At 40.0% G+C, this 20,300-nt stretch overlaps 2 protein-coding genes and 1 long non-coding RNA gene across 6 annotated transcripts in view; 1 reads left to right on the top strand and 2 right to left on the bottom strand.

Moving 5' to 3' along the window:
• Positions 1–1,271: 1,271 nt before the first annotated feature.
• On the top strand, positions 1,272–6,827 carry LOC102063804 (uncharacterized). The gene is made up of 4 exons (XR_012582758.1): positions 1,272–1,403; positions 2,929–3,039; positions 3,511–3,603; positions 4,022–6,827. It is a non-coding gene; the product is annotated as an uncharacterized LOC102063804 (long non-coding RNA).
• On the bottom strand, positions 3,209–18,896 carry MCMDC2 (minichromosome maintenance domain containing 2). Its single transcript, XM_005479353.4, has 14 exons — positions 14,788–18,896; positions 14,571–14,701; positions 14,420–14,479; positions 13,906–14,101; positions 12,804–12,926; positions 12,531–12,638; positions 11,138–11,266; positions 10,391–10,622; positions 8,550–8,755; positions 8,079–8,245; positions 7,562–7,738; positions 6,721–6,863; positions 6,081–6,190; positions 3,209–5,606 (listed from the first exon to the last, which is right to left on the bottom strand). Exons 1-14 carry the CDS (start codon positions 14,885–14,887, stop codon positions 5,440–5,442), a joined length of 2,049 nt encoding a protein of 682 aa, XP_005479410.1. The 5' UTR covers positions 14,888–18,896; the 3' UTR covers positions 3,209–5,439.
• A 143-nt stretch (positions 18,897–19,039) lies between these two features.
• The window catches only part of SGK3 (serum/glucocorticoid regulated kinase family member 3), a 55,056-nt gene continuing 53,795 nt past the window's right edge, over positions 19,040–20,300 (bottom strand). For all 4 annotated transcript variants that reach the window (XM_005479351.4, XM_014264527.3, XM_026791651.2 and 1 more), the window contains one exon: positions 19,040–19,954. In XM_005479351.4, coding sequence (XP_005479408.1) covers positions 19,784–19,954 — 171 coding nt within the window. In that variant the 3' untranslated portion in view covers positions 19,040–19,783. The remainder of the gene's footprint in view (positions 19,955–20,300) is intronic.

Below are 20,300 nucleotides of genomic sequence, written 5' to 3'. Positions count from 1 at the left end.
CTGCTTAACCAAGAAGCAGGGGGTCAGTTGGACATCAGGAGGAATTTCTTCAAAGAAAGGGCTGCTAAGCATTGGAATGGGCTGCCCGGGGAGGTGGTGGAGTTGCAGGTGGTGGAGTCACCATTCCTGGAGCTGTTCAAGGAAAGTCAGGAAATGCCACTTAGTAGGTTGATCAAATTGACAAGGTTGTGATAAGTCAAAGGAGATCAGCAGTCTTGTCCAATCTAGTTGAATTTGTAAGAATGAAAAATGCTTTAGCAATAAGAGCTAAAACCATGGGAAGTTATTAATGGACGGCACAGAGAATACATCTCAGACTCAAGCAAGCTGCAAGACCTGTATCAGTTTCTCATTGTACATGATAATATTGTGAATTTATAGATGTTGCCTCCTTTCTGCAGACTTTAAACTTTAAAATTACATTTAGGAAAAAGGGAAAACAAAAATACCAAAAATACTACCAAGAACAACTTTTGTTAAAAAAGTATGGTAAAATCTGGAGCTCTCCACAACCCCTGCAGTGTGTACAACTAAATATTGCCAATGCTCTGCAGACAGCCAGAGAATCAGAGCAACAAGCACTGTAGCTACTTACTGTAGCTGTATCCCTAAGACTTTTTCAGCATTTTATGGAATTCTTACAGGCCTGTAAGAACATGCAAAATTACAACAGCAGTTTTTCAGTTCAGAGTTCCCCATATTTATGAGTGGGGATTTTTTTCCCCTTGAGATTATTCTGCATCAGAATTATGCCTTTCCTTCCAGAAGACACCAGCTTAGGCAACACGCTCCTTTCGACCAGGGCAGGAGCTTTTATTTTCTAGAAATTTACACACCAGGGTAACAACTTGGTGTTCTGATCCTCTGAACTTGCTGGCTTCAAACGTGATGCTTGGTTCCGGTGCTACATTTCCTAGGAACAGTTAATATCCTCGTGTACTGAAACGGAAGAGTCTGGCATTTAACACTAGGAATATGCACGTGCCTAGGAAGACAGCTGTAAAATGTTTACACACTGCTATCAAAAGCTGGCATTCTTCATGGGGGAAGCTAAAAGATCTCGGCAAACTTCGGTCACTGTCATCACAGCCGTTCCCTCGGAGGGATGGGACCGGTGAATTTCCCGCGGCCACAGCAGAGGCAGAGGCAGGGATCTCCCCTCCGGGCAGCTCGCAGCCGGAACTCCAGCACCGCCTGCGAACCGGGATAATTTCCCTTCCCATCCCAATCCCGCCCCCGGGCGCTCTCCCCGTGTCCCTCTGCGCGCGCAGCCGGAAGGCGCCGCTCCCGCCCCGCCCCGCCCCGGCGCGCCGCGTATTTAGCGGGATCCCGGCGGGAATCGGCCTTTCCCTTACCAGCGGGGACGCAACTGGAGCGGCCGCGCCTGCCCGCCTCTGTTCGGGGTGCGTGGATGGATGTGGCGGGGCCCGGCCGTGTCTGCGGGGCTCCCTTTGGCGGAGGAGCCCCGGGCGGTGGCTGGGAAGGGGAATGCCCGGGCGTGGGACGTGCCCGTGCTGATCCGTGGCTTGGGAGCCGTCCCGCCGTGCCCCGGCCTCGGGCGTGGGAGCGGCCGCCGAGTCTGATGAGTACAAATTGAAAGAGGGGAAATCTGGGTTGGGTACGGGAGGAAATTTCCTACTGTGAGGGTGGCGAGGCCTGTGGAACAGGAAGGCTGTGAGCGCCCCAAGCCATGGCGGCGTGTAAAGCAGCCGGGCTGGATAAGGCCTCGAGCAGTCCGGGCAAGCGGGCGGTGTCCCTGCCCGTGGCGGGAAAGGGTTTGGGCTGGATGTTCGCTAAGGTCCGGTCCACACCTTTAACATCCTGTGGTTCCGCGATCCCGCCGTGTGGATCCGCGGCGATCCGTGTGGTTCCTCAGCCGCCCGACCCCCGTCGTGCTCCTTGGAGCAAGTCCTGCCTCGGCAGTCCGGACATGTGCTCGTCTGGAGCAGTCGAGTGATTTCTGCCCTTCTCGGAGGAATTAGAAATGGTCCCGGGTGGTTAATGTAGGAAATCTGTTGGGATTTTGGGATTTTTTGACATGGCAGGTCAAAGCAATGGCTGTAATCTCAGGAACTGCAGAGATGGTTTCGGGTGCTTTTCTAAACAGCCAGAGCTGTCACTTGAACGAGGAGGGATTGTCACGCTGCAGTGGCAGTGCCTGTGTTCCCCTGGGCGCTGGGGTGGCACAGTTGAGGCTGACACTCAAGCCACAGGATGCCCAGGAGAGCCGGTGCCGTGGGAGACGAGTTGGACCTAATTACGGAGTGCCACGTGGTGGCCGCTTGGAGCTGTCTCTTGGCTCATCAAGTCTTAAAAAGAATGACAGCTTGGACATTCAGAGACACTTGGTTTTGCTGACAGATCGTTTTCATCAGCAAATGCCTGTCATAATTCAAAAGATAAATTACCTTTTTTTTCCTTTAGGGAGTTGGGCAAGGGCTGAAGTGACCCAGACTATGCCCTTGTTTGGGTTATAGGCACGGATCCAAACTGGTGGGGTCTGGCAGGGACAGGGCCCCAGGAGTATCAGCAGCCTCTGGGATAATTCTCTCCTGCATTACAGACTGTGGTGTGAGTGCTGAGCTCAGTTCAGCTGGTGGTAAAACATCAGTGAGTTCCCCAGAGTGTCCCATGTGAGCTGGGGTTAAAGGCTGCACCCTGCCAGGGTGCTCCTCTCCCCGGCCTGGCTGGTCATTAGGAGCACTGTACTTGTCCTGCAATTAGTCATTGGAGCTTGTTGTATGAAAATGGTCATGCCTCTGCTTAACCTTGATCTCAGCTGATGCTCTGTCCCAGATAATTACAAGGAGAGCATGGGGTTCCTGTTTCTTGGACTGGCTTACTGTTCCCAAAGAAGTGTTAATGTTTTCTGCTGCTGGCTCAGCAATGGAGCTGTCTGAATCAAATATCTTCTTTTCATTGTTTTAGGCAAAAAGTGAAGGTCAAGATGAGTTTGCTGCTGGCTTTGGGAATCCTCAGTCTGGACTCTGCCATGCCTTGCAAGCAGAAAGATGCCACGTGAATTCTGGGGCTACAGAAGTAAGTCTTACTGTACTTAAAGTAATCCATGCTGGCACTTCAGCTGTGTCAATCTTGGAATATATTGCAAAGGGAAAGGTGGCTGTGGTAGTAAGATTCACCTGTAGAAAGATAATCAGCATCTGGGGCTTGAATGTAAGAAAAGGGGCTTGCATTTTTGTGCCCAGACAGCTGTTTTTCTCTTGGATGTACTCAGTCTGTTTTGTGCATAGCAGTTAAAATGAATGCTCTACTTCACCTTATGGAAGTACAACTCTTGAGACAAACTGAGCCAATTCCCTTGTATTTAGTACCTGGAAAAAGCAGCCTTACATAGGCAGGAAACTGCTGGCATCGTGATGATACCCTTTGCCGTTTACCCAACTGAATGTTGTGATGAGCACTGTTGTATATCTGATGTGCCAGCTAATCAGTAGGGTTTTCCACTTTGATTTGCTCCTGTCATTTCTGATTTTGTTTATTTTTTTCAAGGTTCTGTGACATCAGATGATCACCTCCACTGTCTTCCAGCCTTGTGCCAGCAGGAGAGCCCATCCACTTGTGGAAGTGTGGGTGTTTAAGGAGGTCAGTTGCTTTTCTACTGTCACAGTGCTCAGGCTCCTGCAGGCTGTACTGCCATCCAGGGAAAGCCTGTACTGGCCATGTTGGCTACCATCCTTTCCTTGTGGTACTGCTACAATTCTTCCAATTTGCAAGAGCTCATGGGAGAAACTGGGGAGAAGCAAGGATAAAATGTTGTGCTCTTTCTGCAGAAAACCCCTTAATATTGCTTATATAATAAATAGTGATTTATAAAGGAATTCTATTTCAGTCTACCCTTAAAGAATAATTTTTCTGGCATAATGATGAGACTTTTGCCGTTTACCCCTCTGAATGTTTTTTGATGTGTATCTTGAGATCTGAAATGCCAGTGAGGGCAATACCTTTGTGTAAGATTAATTAAGGGTACAGGAAACTAACTCATTATTGTTATTGTTCTTAGCTTGAAAGCAGCAGCCTGGAAGGTGAAGTTCTAATGCACTTGGAAATGCTTCCATTGCCCTTCCTGCTCGTCAGAAATCCTGCTTGGTTCCACAGTACGGCAGGGAGTAGCTGTTCGCTGAAAATTAATAATCCTGGAATGAAGTTTGGGGCAGAGTGTCACTCTAGAAAGAGAAGCGGCCTTCTGGGTAGTCTGAAGACTTAGTATCAATTTTTGAGTGTATCAAATAAATGGATCAAAAGTGAATAAGGCAAAGATTAAAATGTGGGAAAACTTGCTGCTGTCTAAATGAGTGTTTACAGTGTTAGTAGTAGGTATGAAATAAAATCTTGGATTTCTGTTTTCAGTAGCTTTTTTTTTAGTTGAGGCTATGGGAGCAGTAGCACTCTGATCCTGCTGGATGACATCCTGGGCATGAGTAGCACAAGCCTTAATTATTCAGTTTGTCCAGATTTGACAGAAGTCTGGACAATTTTACTGCAGCTTTTTATTTAAGGTGTATGTCTTGGATGCAAGGCTTGCTGAGGATTATGCCTAGTGCTGTATCCTTACTAGGAAGATGAAACACAGGAAAGCCTGTAGCTGGGGAACCATAGGGTGCTCCAAAAACTCATCTCCTACCACATGTTCTTAATTTGTTTTTACAGTGAGGTATACAGAGCTGAACTCACTGAGCTACCTGCTTACCCGGTTGTCTAATATTCTTTTACCTAACTGCAGCACTCTGCTATCCCCTGCAGTCTATATAACATAATGTGGAAACACTGGGTTTTGCAGGTTGGGGTGGTTTGGTGGGTTTCTTTTGTGGTTTGTTTTGTAGACTTTTTTGTTTTGTTTGGGTTTTGGCTGCAGGAGCATCTGGCATCCTTGTCTAATCTAGTGTTGCTGTAGTGTAAAAAAAAGACAGAACATGAAGCAGTATGATCATACTTTTATACATTTCAAAACCTATACAACATGAGTAAGTAAACTTGACTTAGCATACACCATGACTTAAACTATGAAAAGAAGATTTTTAATGTTTTAAAAACTCCTTAACCCTTTGGGTGGGTGATACATTTGAAAGGAAGCAACAAGAAAAACTGCTGAAATGAAACATTCAATTCTGAACTGGTGGTTTAATTCATAGTTGTAATCTTATTAAAAATCCTGAATCCTAAATTACTCCTTGCTTGGAGTGGTAGCCAGGAAGAGACTACAGGCCCCTGGTTGGGGCTCTATTCTGAAGCCAAGGCTTTCCAGGATGAAGACATCCCTCCTGCATTCAAATAACTCACAAAACTTGTAATTCAAGTCCTGTCAACTATGCTTTATTCCTTGGTAAAACATCACTGAACTATCTTCTAAGTCTTTAGTAATTTTGGATTTCTAACTGCAGCCTCTCAAAAAACCAAAGCCTCAGGCTTTACCTGGAGTTTTTACTCTTCATTAGTGTTGATGTGAATTCCTGGGCTGTAGGCAGAAATAAACTTTAGCAGTTGATGGTGGCACTGCATGAGGTAAATATCTCTCTCTTGCAGGGAGTTTTCATCACTGAGCTCAAATGGAAATACAGGATTTGGTGCCACACATAGTGGAGATGTGCCTAGGCAAAGAAGAAATTAACCTGTAAGACTTGATATTTGCCAGTACTTTGGGGGAAAAAAAGAGCTGTGATGCAAATTATGTAGCAATGCAATCCTCGGTCATAATTCTTACCTTGCTTCCAAATCTGTGTGTGAACAAATAATGGCTGATGCTTAAAAAACAAAAGTAGTCCAGTGTTTTTTGTTTCCCCAGGGAGGGAAATCTGTCCTTGGTTTAGCCTGAGCCAGTGTTAGAAGAGCAATGCCTTAAACAAACCGGTATGAAGGACAGACTTGGTGCTGGCCTGTGGCCTCATTACATACTGCACTGAGACAGACTGACAGACTTCTCCAGTACCAGTCTTCAGCAGTGGGAGTTCTGGGCTTTGATTTGAAATTACCTGCTATTGCAATCAATGGATGTAGAATTTGCTCAGACTGGCAGATGTGCCAGTGATGCACCCAGACCTCAGGAACTGTTGTGCATTATTTACCGTGTTTCAGGGTCAGCGATGACTCGAGCAACAAGACCGCAATCACTGCATCTTCCTCAAGTACTCTCTGCCTTAAACTGAGCTTGGCATGAGCCTTAGCCAGCGAAATCCTAAGAGATCAATAGAAGCATGTCAGAAATAAAAAATAACTGCAAGCATGAATGCAATGTGTATTGCCCTGTATCAAGCACTTTTGTGAATTAAAAGTTAACACTGGGGTGGTTTTTTCATACTTCAGCTCTGCAGTTACACTTGCCACTGACAAAATACATATTATGCACGAACTAGAAAGTTTTATATATTATGCATGCTAAAAAGTGGAACTTGGCATGTTATCCATTAATACTTTTTCTCCTCCCATAATAAAGCTGTACATATTTAAATCCCTTTTTTTCTAGATAGCTTTAATAATGCATGTTTTGTAAATAGCTGGGTTGTTGATTTTTTTTTTTGCCTGGCAAAGTTGTTTGAACTTGGGTTTCTTTTAACAGAGTCAATATATAAAATGAATTGCATTCATAAATAGTAAGATTGTTTATGCTTGAACTTTTCAAAACATGAATGTTACGTAGCTTTTTATTAAACAAGCTCCTGAGCAGATTAGCACAGTTTCTCTTTGAAAATGGGAAGTAGGACATACAGAATTTTTAGAGCAGAGGCTGATAATGTTGATCCATGAATGGAATCTCTTCTCACCCTACGACTTGCAAGATAATAGCCCTGAATGAGACTTTCTGCTTCTGAACTCAGTTCAACATGAAGATTCCTAGCAAACAAAATAAACTAGAGAGAGGGCATGAACTTTAAATATTTAACAGGAAAATAAGGAATTGACCTTTTTTCACACCTTTTAATATACCAGTGGCATATGAATACAGGCTGGACAATATATTCTACAAACAGCTTTACTAGTAAAGATAGTCGTCACCATTTGGCTATACTGAATAAGATGAAGGATAATAAGGACACATCTTGGATAGTAAACAAAATTATAGAATAGTTTGGGTTTGAAGGGATCTTAAAGGTTATCCTGTTCCAAATTTACTCCAGTGGGACACTTTCCACTAGACCAGGTGGCTCAGAGCCCCATTCAGCCTGGCCTTGTGAACACTTCAAGGGGGAATCATCTGTTAGTTATGCTACAGCTATTGACAATTTAATTAGAATTCAATGTTATCTTCTACTGGTGGTTGTAAACTTTTTGGTCAGAAATAGATACTGGAGATCTGTTCTTATATGAAAGTTAACGTGGAATGTTTTCCAGAAACAAGCTCAAACTGTATTTATTACACTGACCCTTGTCAAGATCTGAAGCTGCTTTTGTCAATGATCCTAAGAATGCTAGTGGAAATATGGTGGGGGAAAGGGCAGAAAGTGAGTATTAAAAGTAAGCAGACAGCAGAGAGAACTTTCTGATGCCAAACCCCGTATGATATTCAGAAATATAATGCATTTCTAAATTATTGTCTGTAATTTGTTACCTCCTCATAATCCTGTGTTCTGAACTGCTGTGAAGCTTTGTATAGCATGGCTTCAGGATGAATGGCTTTTTTCAAGGTATGATGTACAACAGGAGAAGACAGGCGACAGGAAGGAAACTCATTGTAGATCAAAAGCCCAAAACCATCTACAAGGTTAACTGGAATCAAACTCACATCCTAAGGAAAAGATCCACAGAAAGAAACATCTATATCTTTATTTTGGGGGTTTGACTTGGAGAAGCATCATAGTGTTTTATATCTAAAATATCCTATATCCACTTATACTGCAAAATTATCTAATTAATTACCTGTACTACTTGGTAAAATGTTATTTGAATGACACCTACTTTTTTGGGAAAGCTATCTCATCTTAGAAGATAGTTGATTTAAAGTTACTTAAGTTGTGACTTTCTGGGAACTCCTAACAAGTTTTATTGTTTTCCTTATTTTATTGGTGGAAATAAACACCAGTGACAGCTATAGCACAGTTCCTCTCAGAACAAGACATGTGCTTTACCATCTGTCCTATTAGAAAGTTCTCCTTTTGTATATGTTTCTTTGAGGAAGAGTCCACATCTACAAAGGACCAAAAGTTGGTCTGAATTGAAACAGTGACTTGTTGGTCAGCCTCTTCTCCATACTTCTTCCCAGGAATAAAGACTGTTGTTGTTCTGCTCTCTAGCACTAGGATAAGACAAAATTCATCAGTTACATGATGGATTGAGCTTAGCTATAAATTCTAGTCCCACACACATCTGAATTCAGTCATGATTATGATTTTGCTGATTGTTATGATTAATGAATTTCTGTAATGTAGCAGATTTAAGTTTACAGGACCTTGGCTTTTTTGTCCTTGTGTCCTACACAGCCCCATTAAAAACAGAGCACAGATTTTTGCAACATTTGAGGGCCATAAGCTGGGGAGCAAACCTAGCCTTAAATCTGCATATTGTTTAGTTCTGTCCTCTCATTAGGAGTGGGAGATTACCAGACTGTAGAAGTTCAAGTTTATCCTTTTTATATGAACTTAAGTCTCCTATGTAACAGATGCCACCCTTGGCAAGCACAGCGCTGCAGGCTTGAATACTGGCACTTCCAGTTCCGTGTTTATCTTTGGACACAGAAGGGAAAATGTCACTGGAAGGTGGGTGTCGTATGCCACGGGGCAGAAGACATAAACTGTAATTCAGAAGCCTGGAGGATTAAATAATTCTGTCAGTCATAAATTGTTAAATTATTAGCCTCTAAAAAAACCTTGATAAGTATTAAGACCCACTTAGAAACAACAACAACAAAAAATCCTTAACATGAAACAAGCATCAAAACTAACTTTAAATACAAAAGGTTCAAGCCTGCTTTCTAACAGCTGCCATCAAGACACTTTCTTATGGATTAAACATGAGACAAATCATTGGTTGCTGAAGTAAATCCTAGGAAATCAAAGATGTCTCATCATTTAACCCCACATTGTTAACTCCCTTTTTATTCTACAGAAACTTTTCCAGTGATTTAAAATTTTAGAGGATTAGTAATTCTGGCCATCTGGGAAAAATGAAAAGGCTGGAACTCGTAAGCTCTGCCTTCCTGAGTTACACACTCCCCTCCAATTCTTTTGGAGAAATATAAAAAATCTTTTTCATCCCCTGTACTATGTTCTTTGGCACAGAGAGGTTGCAAATTGTCTGTCTGGTTCCACAATCAATGCTTCTTAATGATTTTAAGATGTCAGAACATGGTTTGCCCCACTGTTATGACCTGGGAGAAAATTACTAAGTAAAATTAGTAAGAATTAGTAATTAGGTTATTGTAGCAATGGAAATATGTAGGAAATGCCTACTTTGACAGGCTGCTGATAGTGAACACCGTGCTAATGCAAAATAGTACAAATTACAATATCAATCATGATTTACAATGTGCAACTGTTTAAATATCAACCAGATGTTTTGATTCTTACAACACAGAACTGCTGTTTGTCTTAAGAAATCTTAACCTGTGAAAAAAGAAATCTTGCAGTTCAGGTTTTTAAAAATTTGAACTAATTCCTACAACTGTTAAATTTTTAAAAGGTCAAAGTTTTGGGATGTTTTTCACAACAAAATATATTAGTGAATTGGTTGAATAAATTCCAAATGAAAATAAAATTCAGGCCCCTTTCAGAGATCTTGAGTTATGACAGGAGAAAGTGATTTTGCTTAAATTAATGTAAATCTGAGTATATTGTACTTTTCTGCAGTGCATGTAAGATTATGTCAATAGTTTATTATTGCATGAATAGGTAAATACATAAAATTTATAGTGAAAAATATTTAAAGGCTACAAGCAGCAGATTTATGATTATGTGTAAAGATGCATGTGAATTCTGATACCTTATATGAATGGTTTTTATGAAAAAGAGATAAAAATGTAAGTATCTATTTATACACTGGTTATTTATTCAAAAGGCTGATAGCTGGGAATCCGTGATGAGAGAGTTTAAGGTTTGAAAAGTTGAGCCCTTTGTTTTTGTTACCAGCTTCTGGGACAGCCTTCAGTTTTGGTTTTAGAGGAATGAGCTTTTATCTGAACTCTGCAAACCAGTGCTAGCGTTAAATTTTTACTGCAATCTTACGAGAGTTTTCAAAAGTTTTATAATTAATGAAGTTCTGATCTAGAGTTATCATGTGAAAGAAAAATGTCCAAGGGATAAAAATTGAGTATTTAACTAAGTTGGAGCCTTGTATATTCTTTTAAAATAAAGTCTGTAGCTTTTCATGTCAGACCAATCCTATTATCTTTAAAAAGGCTAGACTTTAAGTTTTAATTTCTGTGGGAAAAAAAGAATCTCTTTACCTGTCAATTACCAGTGGGTCACTTGTCATAATCAAGAGATCCAGATAATCTGAATTTTCTTGTTCACATGTCTGTACTAGACTCAGCAATATTGCAAGTTTAAGAGTATTGTAAGTGCCTGGTGGAACAACTTGAGAAGCAAAGATGTTGGCCAGGACAGCAGTAAACCTCCAGCATGAACTTGAAGTCAGTGAGAGCAGATACTTAAAATTCTCACTGACAAAAGAAGGACCTAATGGAAACAAAGTACAGGTGAACAAACACATTGAAGAGACCTATGCAGGTAAGTTAGAACAAATCACCATTGGAGTCTTCATACAAAAAACTTACCAAGAACAAATATATCTTTGTATTAAGCACAAATTCAGAATGTAAGCATATGACACTGTTAATTTTACTTCTAAAAAGGTGGCAGACATGATCTGTTAGAACTCATGCAATAAGAAAGGAAAAGCAATCTGAAATATCAGGTTCATTTTATATGATTACAAAGTACTTTCCAATGGATAGAAGATGGAAAGAGAAGTTGAAGATCCACTACACAATTAGGGAGTTTCTCAATCATGGAAATCAAGCAAAAGCAGATACTCTCAAATAACAGCAAGTGCACATTTCAGGCTGTAAGAGGAAAGTCCCCAAGTGGTTTTGTACTCTGGACCTCTAGATAATAAAAACTGAACCAATTATCAAGATTTTTTCCAGGAGGTTTTCCAGGGTTTAAGTCAATTTTTAATGGAACTTTCTTACCATTTGGTTTGTAGAGCTGTACACTATTGACTTCTATACATGCAGTCATTTGTAGGCCATTTTGTACACAAGCTGGAATTCCTATAATCCTGTAGTGGTTTCCTATTGTCATTTTATTGGCCAGTTCATCTGCAAATAATAAAAAACTAAGTGAAGGAGGTAAAGCTACAGATATGTTAGGGCATGGAAACAGTTTTAAAGACATAGTCAGAAAACTTCTACACATTCTGAACATTTGATTTTATGATTTAACATTGGCAGAAAACAGCTGGAGGCCAGATTGATAATGGACTAGAATAAAATGAAACATACAATTTTAATTATTTAGTGCAAAAGATAAGGAAGGCACACCAGGTTAAGGAAAATAGATTTCATGAAAAAGAAAATGGACAATGTATTTAGTCCTGCATTGAAAGGAAAATTAATAATTTTTTGCAAGTATATTTCCTGCTCTAAAGTTTGTGGCATCACCATTATCAGTCACTGTCCTATAAAATGTCAGGGAAAAAACCCAACACAATAAAAAGGAGATACAAACTACACAGATTTCAAAAAGACCCACAAATAGCTTTGTGAACCTTTATATTCTTGTGCACCTTAGGAAACCAAATCCCACTTATTTTTTGAAAATGAGAATTAGATCCAACCAGATCTCAATCTCAGCCTGAGAAACACTGTAACCACACTGAGCACTAGAGCCAGCAGAAATTTACTGCACGCAACCCTCAGTATCTTGACCATAGATTGTTCTATAAATTTTTATTATAATTTTAGTACTACTAGTTCTTTTTATTTAGTTTTCAATAAATGAACCATAGAATTCCCTAGAGTTTTAGAATGGATGAGGATTTTTGTTGCTTGTCTCTGTGTTTGTTTGGGGTATTTTTAAGAATGGAAGTATGTTGCTGAGTTGTGATTTTAGTTGAGTATTAACATTAGAAATCATGTAATGTTTGTGGTGGAGGTAGTGGTAGTAGAAATCAAAAATCCTGATGGAATGTGGAAAACAGCTAGATTGAGTAAGGATGTTAAATACACATGAAGTTAGTACAGAACAGCATGACCAAAGGAAGTAGAAAGGAGGAAAAAAACAAGCAACAGCTGTAGTAAGGCACTGCTGAGCTGGGCAGGGGATTTTAATTAAATGGAGGTGTAAAAGTGACACGAGAATTTTGCTATGGACACTCTGCAATCACCTGTGCACACTGCTTTGTCACCTAGCTACTTTTTATAAAAGTTAGAAGGGGGAATACAGAAAGAACAGCAATATAAATAATGACTTTCACCATTTTAGCAAAAAAAAAAAAAAAAAAAAAAGGAGCTACAATTGCAAGGGATTCTTATAGAGATCAGTTCTAAAACATATCTGACAGAACTCCAAAGTTCAGCTTACCTCTCAAGAACAATGTAAATGCTTGAATCCTAAAATGTGATTTATCAATGGAATATCCTTTCAAAGCATTCAGAATTTTAGCATCAATCATTTCAACTATTTGTTTATCTTTCAAAAAAAGGCAAAGAAAAAGGTTAATTCTCTTGAAAATATCTCTTTTTAAAAGACTGGTGTATTTTAAGTTGGCTTTTTCCACTTAAATATTTTGTTTACTTATTATATAACAGAAGTAGGAAACTACCAGATCTAAAAGTAAGATTACATAGATCCTACCACCAAGTACTCTAAATTTCATGTCTTCCTGCAGTGGTGAGGAACACAAGCTACACACAAAATCAGTCCTCACTGTAGCAGACTCTGTAGCTCCAGGGCAATGCACTCTGATGCACCGAAATCCTAAAAAAAAATAAATTACCAACCATTTAAAAGGAGGGCATAGTTCTAGTTTTAAATTTCCCAGGGAGAACAGAAGCAATTAAAATACTGGACCGTGAAATTCTAAATTTATTATGTGTTTCTTCAGATGAGCCTCCCTTACACATGGCACTAAAATAACCCGTGTGATTTATTGTGTTTGGCCACGAGATGGCAGTTTCCCACTGCACATTCCCAAGACGAACAGCTTGGCCGGGCTTTCTTGAGGAGTGAGCCACTGCGGCTTCTGCCTGCCGTGGGAATGACACGGGATATGGATAGTCCTCGTAAAGATGTCTGGGTGACTTAATCTGCTGACTCCAAACTCTGGGATTTGTATCTCTTTTATAACTGTATGGACTCTCTTACAGGAGCAACAAAAACCAGCCTTAAAAGTACTTAGGGCCTGTCTCTGCAAAGTACAAGCAGTTCAGTAAGACCCCTCAAAGCAGTAGTTCCACAGAAGTCAACTACTCATCAAAGCACCACTTGTTCTGTGCTAGGAGCTTTTGCCAGCCACTTAAACGTATTGTCCTGTGGTGTTTTTTCATAGACAGTTTCACAAAAAAAAAGGTATGTTACTAGTTTAGCTAATTTACTTTTGAGATATTTTGTTGTTATTTTAGATATTTAAGTATTAAGTTATTTAAGATATTAAATATATTCAAGTTATACAGGTGACTTAGGTTTTGTCCTATAAACTAACTTCAGCATTAGGAAAAGGGATTGCAGGCATAGTTTCCAAAACATTTCCATGTTCTTCCAAAACATTTAATAATGCTGAACAAGTCCACTCCTTTCAATTAACAAAAGTCCTGCTGTGTTCATTACAAAAATGTATGAATATGCAATAAAACTATGTAGGAAAATACCTTTGTTAGGCTAGGTTTTAATGTCTTATTACCAAATTTATTTAAAAGCTTTTGAAATAGTACAGATTAATTTTTATAATTTTTACTACCTTCAGAGAATGGACAGGTTTCCTCAGTACAAAGAAATCTTGCTCCTTGTGTGTATTTTGTTACAGTTCCCATTGCAATCACTATCCCTTCAGACATATAAAATCTTTGAGATGTGTAATTAATGGGATATGCAGAAAGACTCAGAACATAACTCGGTAAAGGTGGCAAATGTGTTGGTTTCAGCAATATACTGATCTAGCAAGAGACACAATAACATTAACATAAAAACATATTTTTATTTAAAACTGCTTTACTTTTTATGGACAAACACACAATGTGATACATAACTGTTAAAAAAATTCAGAAACACATGAAGAGTAACTAGGTTTCATATTAATTAACCTCACAATTGCAATGTGGTAAGGTGAGACTTCCAGCTATTTTTAATTATTAATAATTTAAATAATACTGCAACCAAAGGGAAAATGAAAACTTAATACAACAGTATTTGCTAATATTTTACTATACTTAGAAGATTCAAGATCTAAATGGAGAAAACCAATGGAGACTCACCTGGGCTTCTGTCTGCAATTGTTCAATTAATGATAGTGTCTTAATAGCTAGAAAGCATACCTGTGATGGAAAAATAACTTCATTTAAGAAAGGAAAATCTTGTTAAAAATCAGATGATGCACTTTTGCCTATTCATCTGTTATGCACTTACTGACTGAAAAATCTGTGCAGCTTGCAGAGGATTATGAAGAATATAGTTTCCAAGAGTTGCATCCAATTCAGCAATGTCAGAAGGATTAATTGAAATAACAAAACGATAAACAGCATAACTTTGTTTTGAGTCTGTAAGAGCAAAAAGTATTTTAAAATAATGGATTTGTTAACATAACATTATGTATCAATTCAACAGACTATGTATTGAGTAATACCATTATATTCTTTGCAATCATGCACAAATTTCTGAAGGCCACCACTCCTGTCAAGGTAGACAAGGATAACTTCCCTCATTTTCTGTATTTCAGGATCCATCTTCCAAGATCTTTGCACACTTTATCCAGCTGTGGGAATAAACTGTGAAGAAATGATGGTAGCACTGGCCATGCTGTAACAGTAATAATAAAGGTACATACTAACAAAGCCACACAAAATTAAAATAGTCTCTTTTTGTAGCTAGGCAATTCTTGAAGGATTTTAAAAATTCAGTTCAAAGCTCTTTCCAGTGACTGACACATACTCTATTTCTAGAGTAAATTTTCATTTCCTTGGTGTTTTCATTTCCTTGGTGTTTTCATTTCCTTGGTGAATTATTTCACTCTCCTAATTCCCTAACCCATGAAATTAAAGCTTCTGTTTAATTTAACCTCCCCTGTAGATTTTATAATCAGTCTATTAAGAGTAAGACTTAAAATTTTATCTCCCTTATTTGAGAAGTCTTTCATAGCTGTTAAAAGTGTGAAACTGGGCAACATCCCTCTTCTTAAAATTTGACCTTCCTACCCTGCTGTGATCTCCTGTAGCACCTACTTAAGGTGATGATCTTGCACTTACTTCCATGCATGTACACAGATGTTCAATTCTGATTCCCACTGGCAAAGCTTTTACAACTACAGTTTTGGTTTGGAGGCTGATCTTGCTCTTTAGTGCAGTTTTCATTGTGTATTACCCACATCTCTTTCTATTTTATTTTTTTTTAAGAGCAGAGTCTTGTACCATGAAGCACTACTTTGCAGAATTTAGAAGGAGAATTACTAAGGCCAAAATATGGTATCTGGTATATATGCATTTGTTTCAATGTCTTTCATTGAAACATTTTCTTCTGCAAAATGTCCATAGTTCTCTCTGTAGACGACCAATATGAAACAACAAGCAAATCTTCAAAAATAAGACTTACCCACCTTGTTAAGGATAGGACATGGAATTACTGAGCTGATGAGGGATCAAAGCTCACAGCATATGAGAGATTCCCTGTAGGAATGCACAGAAATGACTTTGGGAGAACAAACAGATCAACATCCAAGGGGAGTAACCACATTCCAGCACAAATGCAGTGTGGCAGCAGTGTAAAGCCTGTGGCCTGAGACCTGCACACTGTGGGCTGAAACGTGTTTAATGCCTGAAGTAACAAAGGCACAAGTTAAAAGACAATTTATAATAGGGATTCCCCCCCATAAAGAGTAATCTTTGGGATTACTTCTGCACGATTACTATTCCATCCCTTGAAATATTCAGCAAGAAGGGGTTAAAGAAATGTACACATATAGATCCACTGTAAAACCCTGGAGCCTGTGTTACCCGGGCTGGACACGCAGAACACCACATAAGGACTGAGCTATGGCCCCGCTCATTGTGCACTGAACAGCCAGCACCTAAGCTTTGGAAAATAAAGCCTGACCAGGGTGATTGATGACGGTGTTCACCAGTGTCCCCACAGCCTGCTAACCCCGCTCCAGGTGTGACTCGGCACATCGGCAACTCCTGTTTCGCTGCAGCTTCCATGCCACCGGCACCCCTGCCTCACAGACCTCCCCCACCAGCTGTTCACCAGGCTTCCTGCGCCCCGTCCTCCCCCGGCGCTGCCGGGTCTGCACCAGCGGGCACCGCGGGGCCCGGGCTGCCCTCAGCCCTCGAGGCCGCTCCCTGTGCCCGCGGCGGAGGCAAGGCCGCCCTGTACGGCCCGGCAGCGGCGGGACGGTGCTCCCGGAGCCGCCCCCTCAGCCCCTCAGCCGGCGGCGCGGGGAGAGCCGCGGCCCGCAGGCTTCGGCCGCGCAGGGGCAGCGACCGCACTCAGGGAAGGCAATTCCTTGCCCATCCCACACCCACAGCTGCCCCAGCCCCGCGGCCACCGCCGGGACTGGCGCCTCGGCCCCACACAGCTCCTGCCTTCACCCACGGGCAGGGCACCGGGCACGGGTCATGGCTCTGTCAGTGCACTGCGGCAACCTACTTACAGAACCATTGTCTCTCATCAATACACATTGCACATTTAACTGTTGCCTTTAGCACGGCAGGCACTCCCAAACTTAGCTCTCCGGGAGAGCACCTCTGAACTCTATTTGTGTCGTATTTCAGTTCACATTTTTACAACCATCGTGCTTTTCAGTGTTTCCTACGGTCTCTCGTTCCTCCCCCTCAGGCCGAGAGATCGGAGACCACAGCAGCACGCAGAAAGGCCGGCTCCTCATGGGGTGCTTGGGCCCCCTCTCTGCAAGGGGAGCAACAATCAATCCTCTTCTGCTACAGACAGGCAGAACAAAAGCCCAAAAGCCCAAATTTTGCCTCCCTCTATTACCAAACCAGGAAAGGAGTAGCACAGGTGGTTCCTGTGCAGGTCCACTCTCCCCTCTAGGGTTTACCACCTCTTTCAGGTATCACTTGTCAGAGCTCAGCCCTGGGCAAGGCAGCTACAACACTCCAAACACACGAATTACTTGGAAACCATCCTCATGGGATGCACAGAGATGTGGAACAAGAGCACAGGGCGCAGAAATACCATGAGGCTTTATTGCCTGATGTTAAACAGTCTGTTAACCTTTAGTTCAAAGAACTTAAGTACTTCATTCACACTTTGCCAAAAAGGCAGACTCTGCAGAAGGAAAAAGCTTAATAAGCAATTTTAAGGTGCTCTTCCAAAAATAACTTCAACCGCCACACTAATTTTTAAGAACGGCTGAATTCTGACCAAAAAAAAAAAAAATCAAAACCCAAAAAACAACAATAACAAAACTCTTCATCCAGTCAGGCAGCTAGGTATGAACATCTTAGAAATCAAGGCAAAAATTAAAAAGGGTGCTAGTTCCAACAATAATTTCTGAAGTATTTACTCTCCTTCCCATCCGCTGTACCTCCTTGCCATAAAGAGAAGGTAGTTACAGTAGCCACATAATTACACAATAATTTCAGGAGCATACAGACTAAAAATTCAGTACAAGAGTGGATACTTCCTTTCATACCACTAATTTGTTTCCCAGTCCATTAGCAAGCCATCTTAAAAAAAACCCCAAAACCAAAAACCAAACAAAAAATCAACAAACCAACCAACCAACCAACCAACCAACCAACCAACCAACCAAACCAATACACAAAAACTCAAAAAACCCAAAACCTAGAACAACTGACGACCGCCTCCCCCCACCCCCAACCAAAAGCCCCAGGGCTTTAACTTCCAAATTATATTAATGCCAAAGAAACTAATCACATGGTTGTTGGTTGTCCTGAACAGCTTTTTTCAACCCTTGCAGAAGAGAACTATGGAAAGTAAGTGCCAAACCACTATTCTGCTCCCACAAATGATACAGCTCCTTCCTTCCACCCCTGCCAATGTCAATTCTTACTTTTTACCCAATCACTCCTTCCAAAACCTCATATAGCAACTGCTAAGCATCACTTAACCACTATACAGGAGACTGCTCTAGGAGATAAGCAATGAATCCTGTTTTACTTTCCACTTTTCTAATGTATTGACAAAACATTTATTTCAAAAGACTTATGATTTGATACCCTCTCCCCCTAGGTTCACAATTCTTATCAGATCTGGACACAGTATATTTATTTTAGCTGCTTTTTTTGCCAAAACCAAGGTGACTTAGATACTGAAATTTATGTAATATTCATTCAATTTATGTATCATTATGATGCATCAGTATCTAACCAGACTTCTCTCAAATCAAGGCATTTAACTGAATCTATTTGTGAACAAAAAACACTGAACGTTTTTGGAGTAACAGACAAAAATAAGTTGTTATTTACAAGTAATATATATAATAAAACTACTACTATTATATGCCTTTTATACACTGTAACTGCAGTCAATTTTTGCATTGTTTAAAAAAATTTTCCTTAAACAGAAATTGTTCAGAATTATGTTTGTCCATACACGTGTATGTTATGAGAAATACAACAGCTTTTCACATTTTTTAAATTATCAGTGTAATTTACATTTTTCCCCCAATATCAAGTGAAGATTTTAAAATGGTTTAAAATGAAACACAAAGACAAGTAGCTATGAGTGCTGAAATACAAATAATTTGGAACATAAGAGTGTTTTAAACTACCAATCTGTGAGAAAAATCCCTAATATTTGGCATGATCATCTTACCACCCACCCCCAAAATGTCAAAGCTAATTGACTTACTTTTAAAGTAACCATGATTATTGCATATTAGATCTTTGGAGAAGCAGAGCTTTAACCAAAAATATTTTTAATGTAGTTGAAATATAGACATACTTAGCTTAGGGAAGAAAGAAAAGTAGAAGACGTAATAAGTAATGTTATCAAATCAATCCAGTTAATTTTTTATGTCCTTGCTTTGAGTAATCCCCCATACCTCAGATAATCCAGTTGAGTCAATGGATACTCCAGCAAGTACAAGAGCAACAATCCAGTTTTATGTGACCAAGTTTTCATTCTGAGGAAGTTCTTTAAGAATCTTGATCCTTAACATGTATCATTTAAGTGCTGACAGGTAAATTAACACATATTCCAAACTGTTAACAGGGAAAACATTTACCTTTTTTTAAACCAGGATATACAAAAGACAATTTGCATAGTTACAATTCAAGCACAAAGTCACTGTAAATAAGTACAAAAGCATTTATAAATTTACTAAATTTGCTGCTGTTTGTGCCAGTCAAATTAGATAGGTATGAATGTAAACTCGAAGGGATTGAGGAGAACAGTCAGTGTTTTTGCTTAAAAAATACATAGAGAATGCTTTTTAAAGGTTTTAAAAAATATTTTCTGCAGCAGGAACAAACAGTTCAAACCCCAAAGAAAGCCATCCAAAATGCCCACATTCTTCCTATACAGCAGAGAAAGTTTGTTCATAGGTTTCAAACCTACATACAAGACGAGGCACTATTTACGCTATTTTGGAATGTGTCCATACCCTAACATTTCAGTCCAAACCACTCTTTGCTAATAAGTCCCTAGGAAAACCCATCTTCAGAAGGTGGTGCATAAGAAAATCCAACAAATGCATCATCTGCCTCTAGGACACTGGCATTAACAATGTTGTAGTCAGAAGAAACACAAACTGAGTATGGGACCATTTCTTCTGTGAACACTGCATCAAAATTCCCAATATCGTCTGGTCCAACCTAGAGAACAGAAGGATCCGTCAGTTATCAAATTAACACAGTGTTTTAAACTTGTCCTTGTCCTTGAGAATCCAGATTTAACTCTCAAAGCTATCTATTTTGTTGTTATATTCTATTTAAGTAAATAAATTTAAGGAAGCACATCACTCTGTCTCTGAAAATAGGTATTAAAAAGCTGGTTTTTTTCCATGGAGATTGGAGTTTTGACCAAACCCTATATTCTTAATGATCCAATAAGCCTAAAAAAATATGAAAAAAGTCTCTCTTAGGGAGATAAGCTCAGTTGGTTAGAGCATGGTGCTTGGAGCACCAAGTTTATGGCTTCAGTCCCCATATGGGGCATTCA

Source organism: Zonotrichia albicollis, chromosome 1 (assembly GCF_047830755.1).
Source record: "Zonotrichia albicollis isolate bZonAlb1 chromosome 1, bZonAlb1.hap1, whole genome shotgun sequence".
In the NCBI taxonomy this organism is placed as follows: Eukaryota; Metazoa; Chordata; class Aves; order Passeriformes; family Passerellidae; genus Zonotrichia; species Zonotrichia albicollis.
Note: the sequence above shows the minus strand (reverse complement) of the source record. Positions and strands in the feature narration are given on the sequence as shown.

Bases quoted from the DNA above. Each gene is read 5' to 3' on its own strand.
- MCMDC2 (XM_005479353.4), bottom strand. From the start codon at position 14,887: ATGGATCCTGAAATACAGAAAATGAGGGAAGTTATCCTTGTCTACCTT. The intron at 14,702-14,787 runs GTATTACTCAAT...TTGCTCTTACAG, and splicing joins TGATTGCAAAGAATATAATG to ACTCAAAACAAAGTTATGCT. The intron at 8,246-8,549 runs GTAATCTCCCAC...GTCTTATCCTAG, and splicing joins ACTTGAACTTCTACAGTCTG to TGCTAGAGAGCAGAACAACA.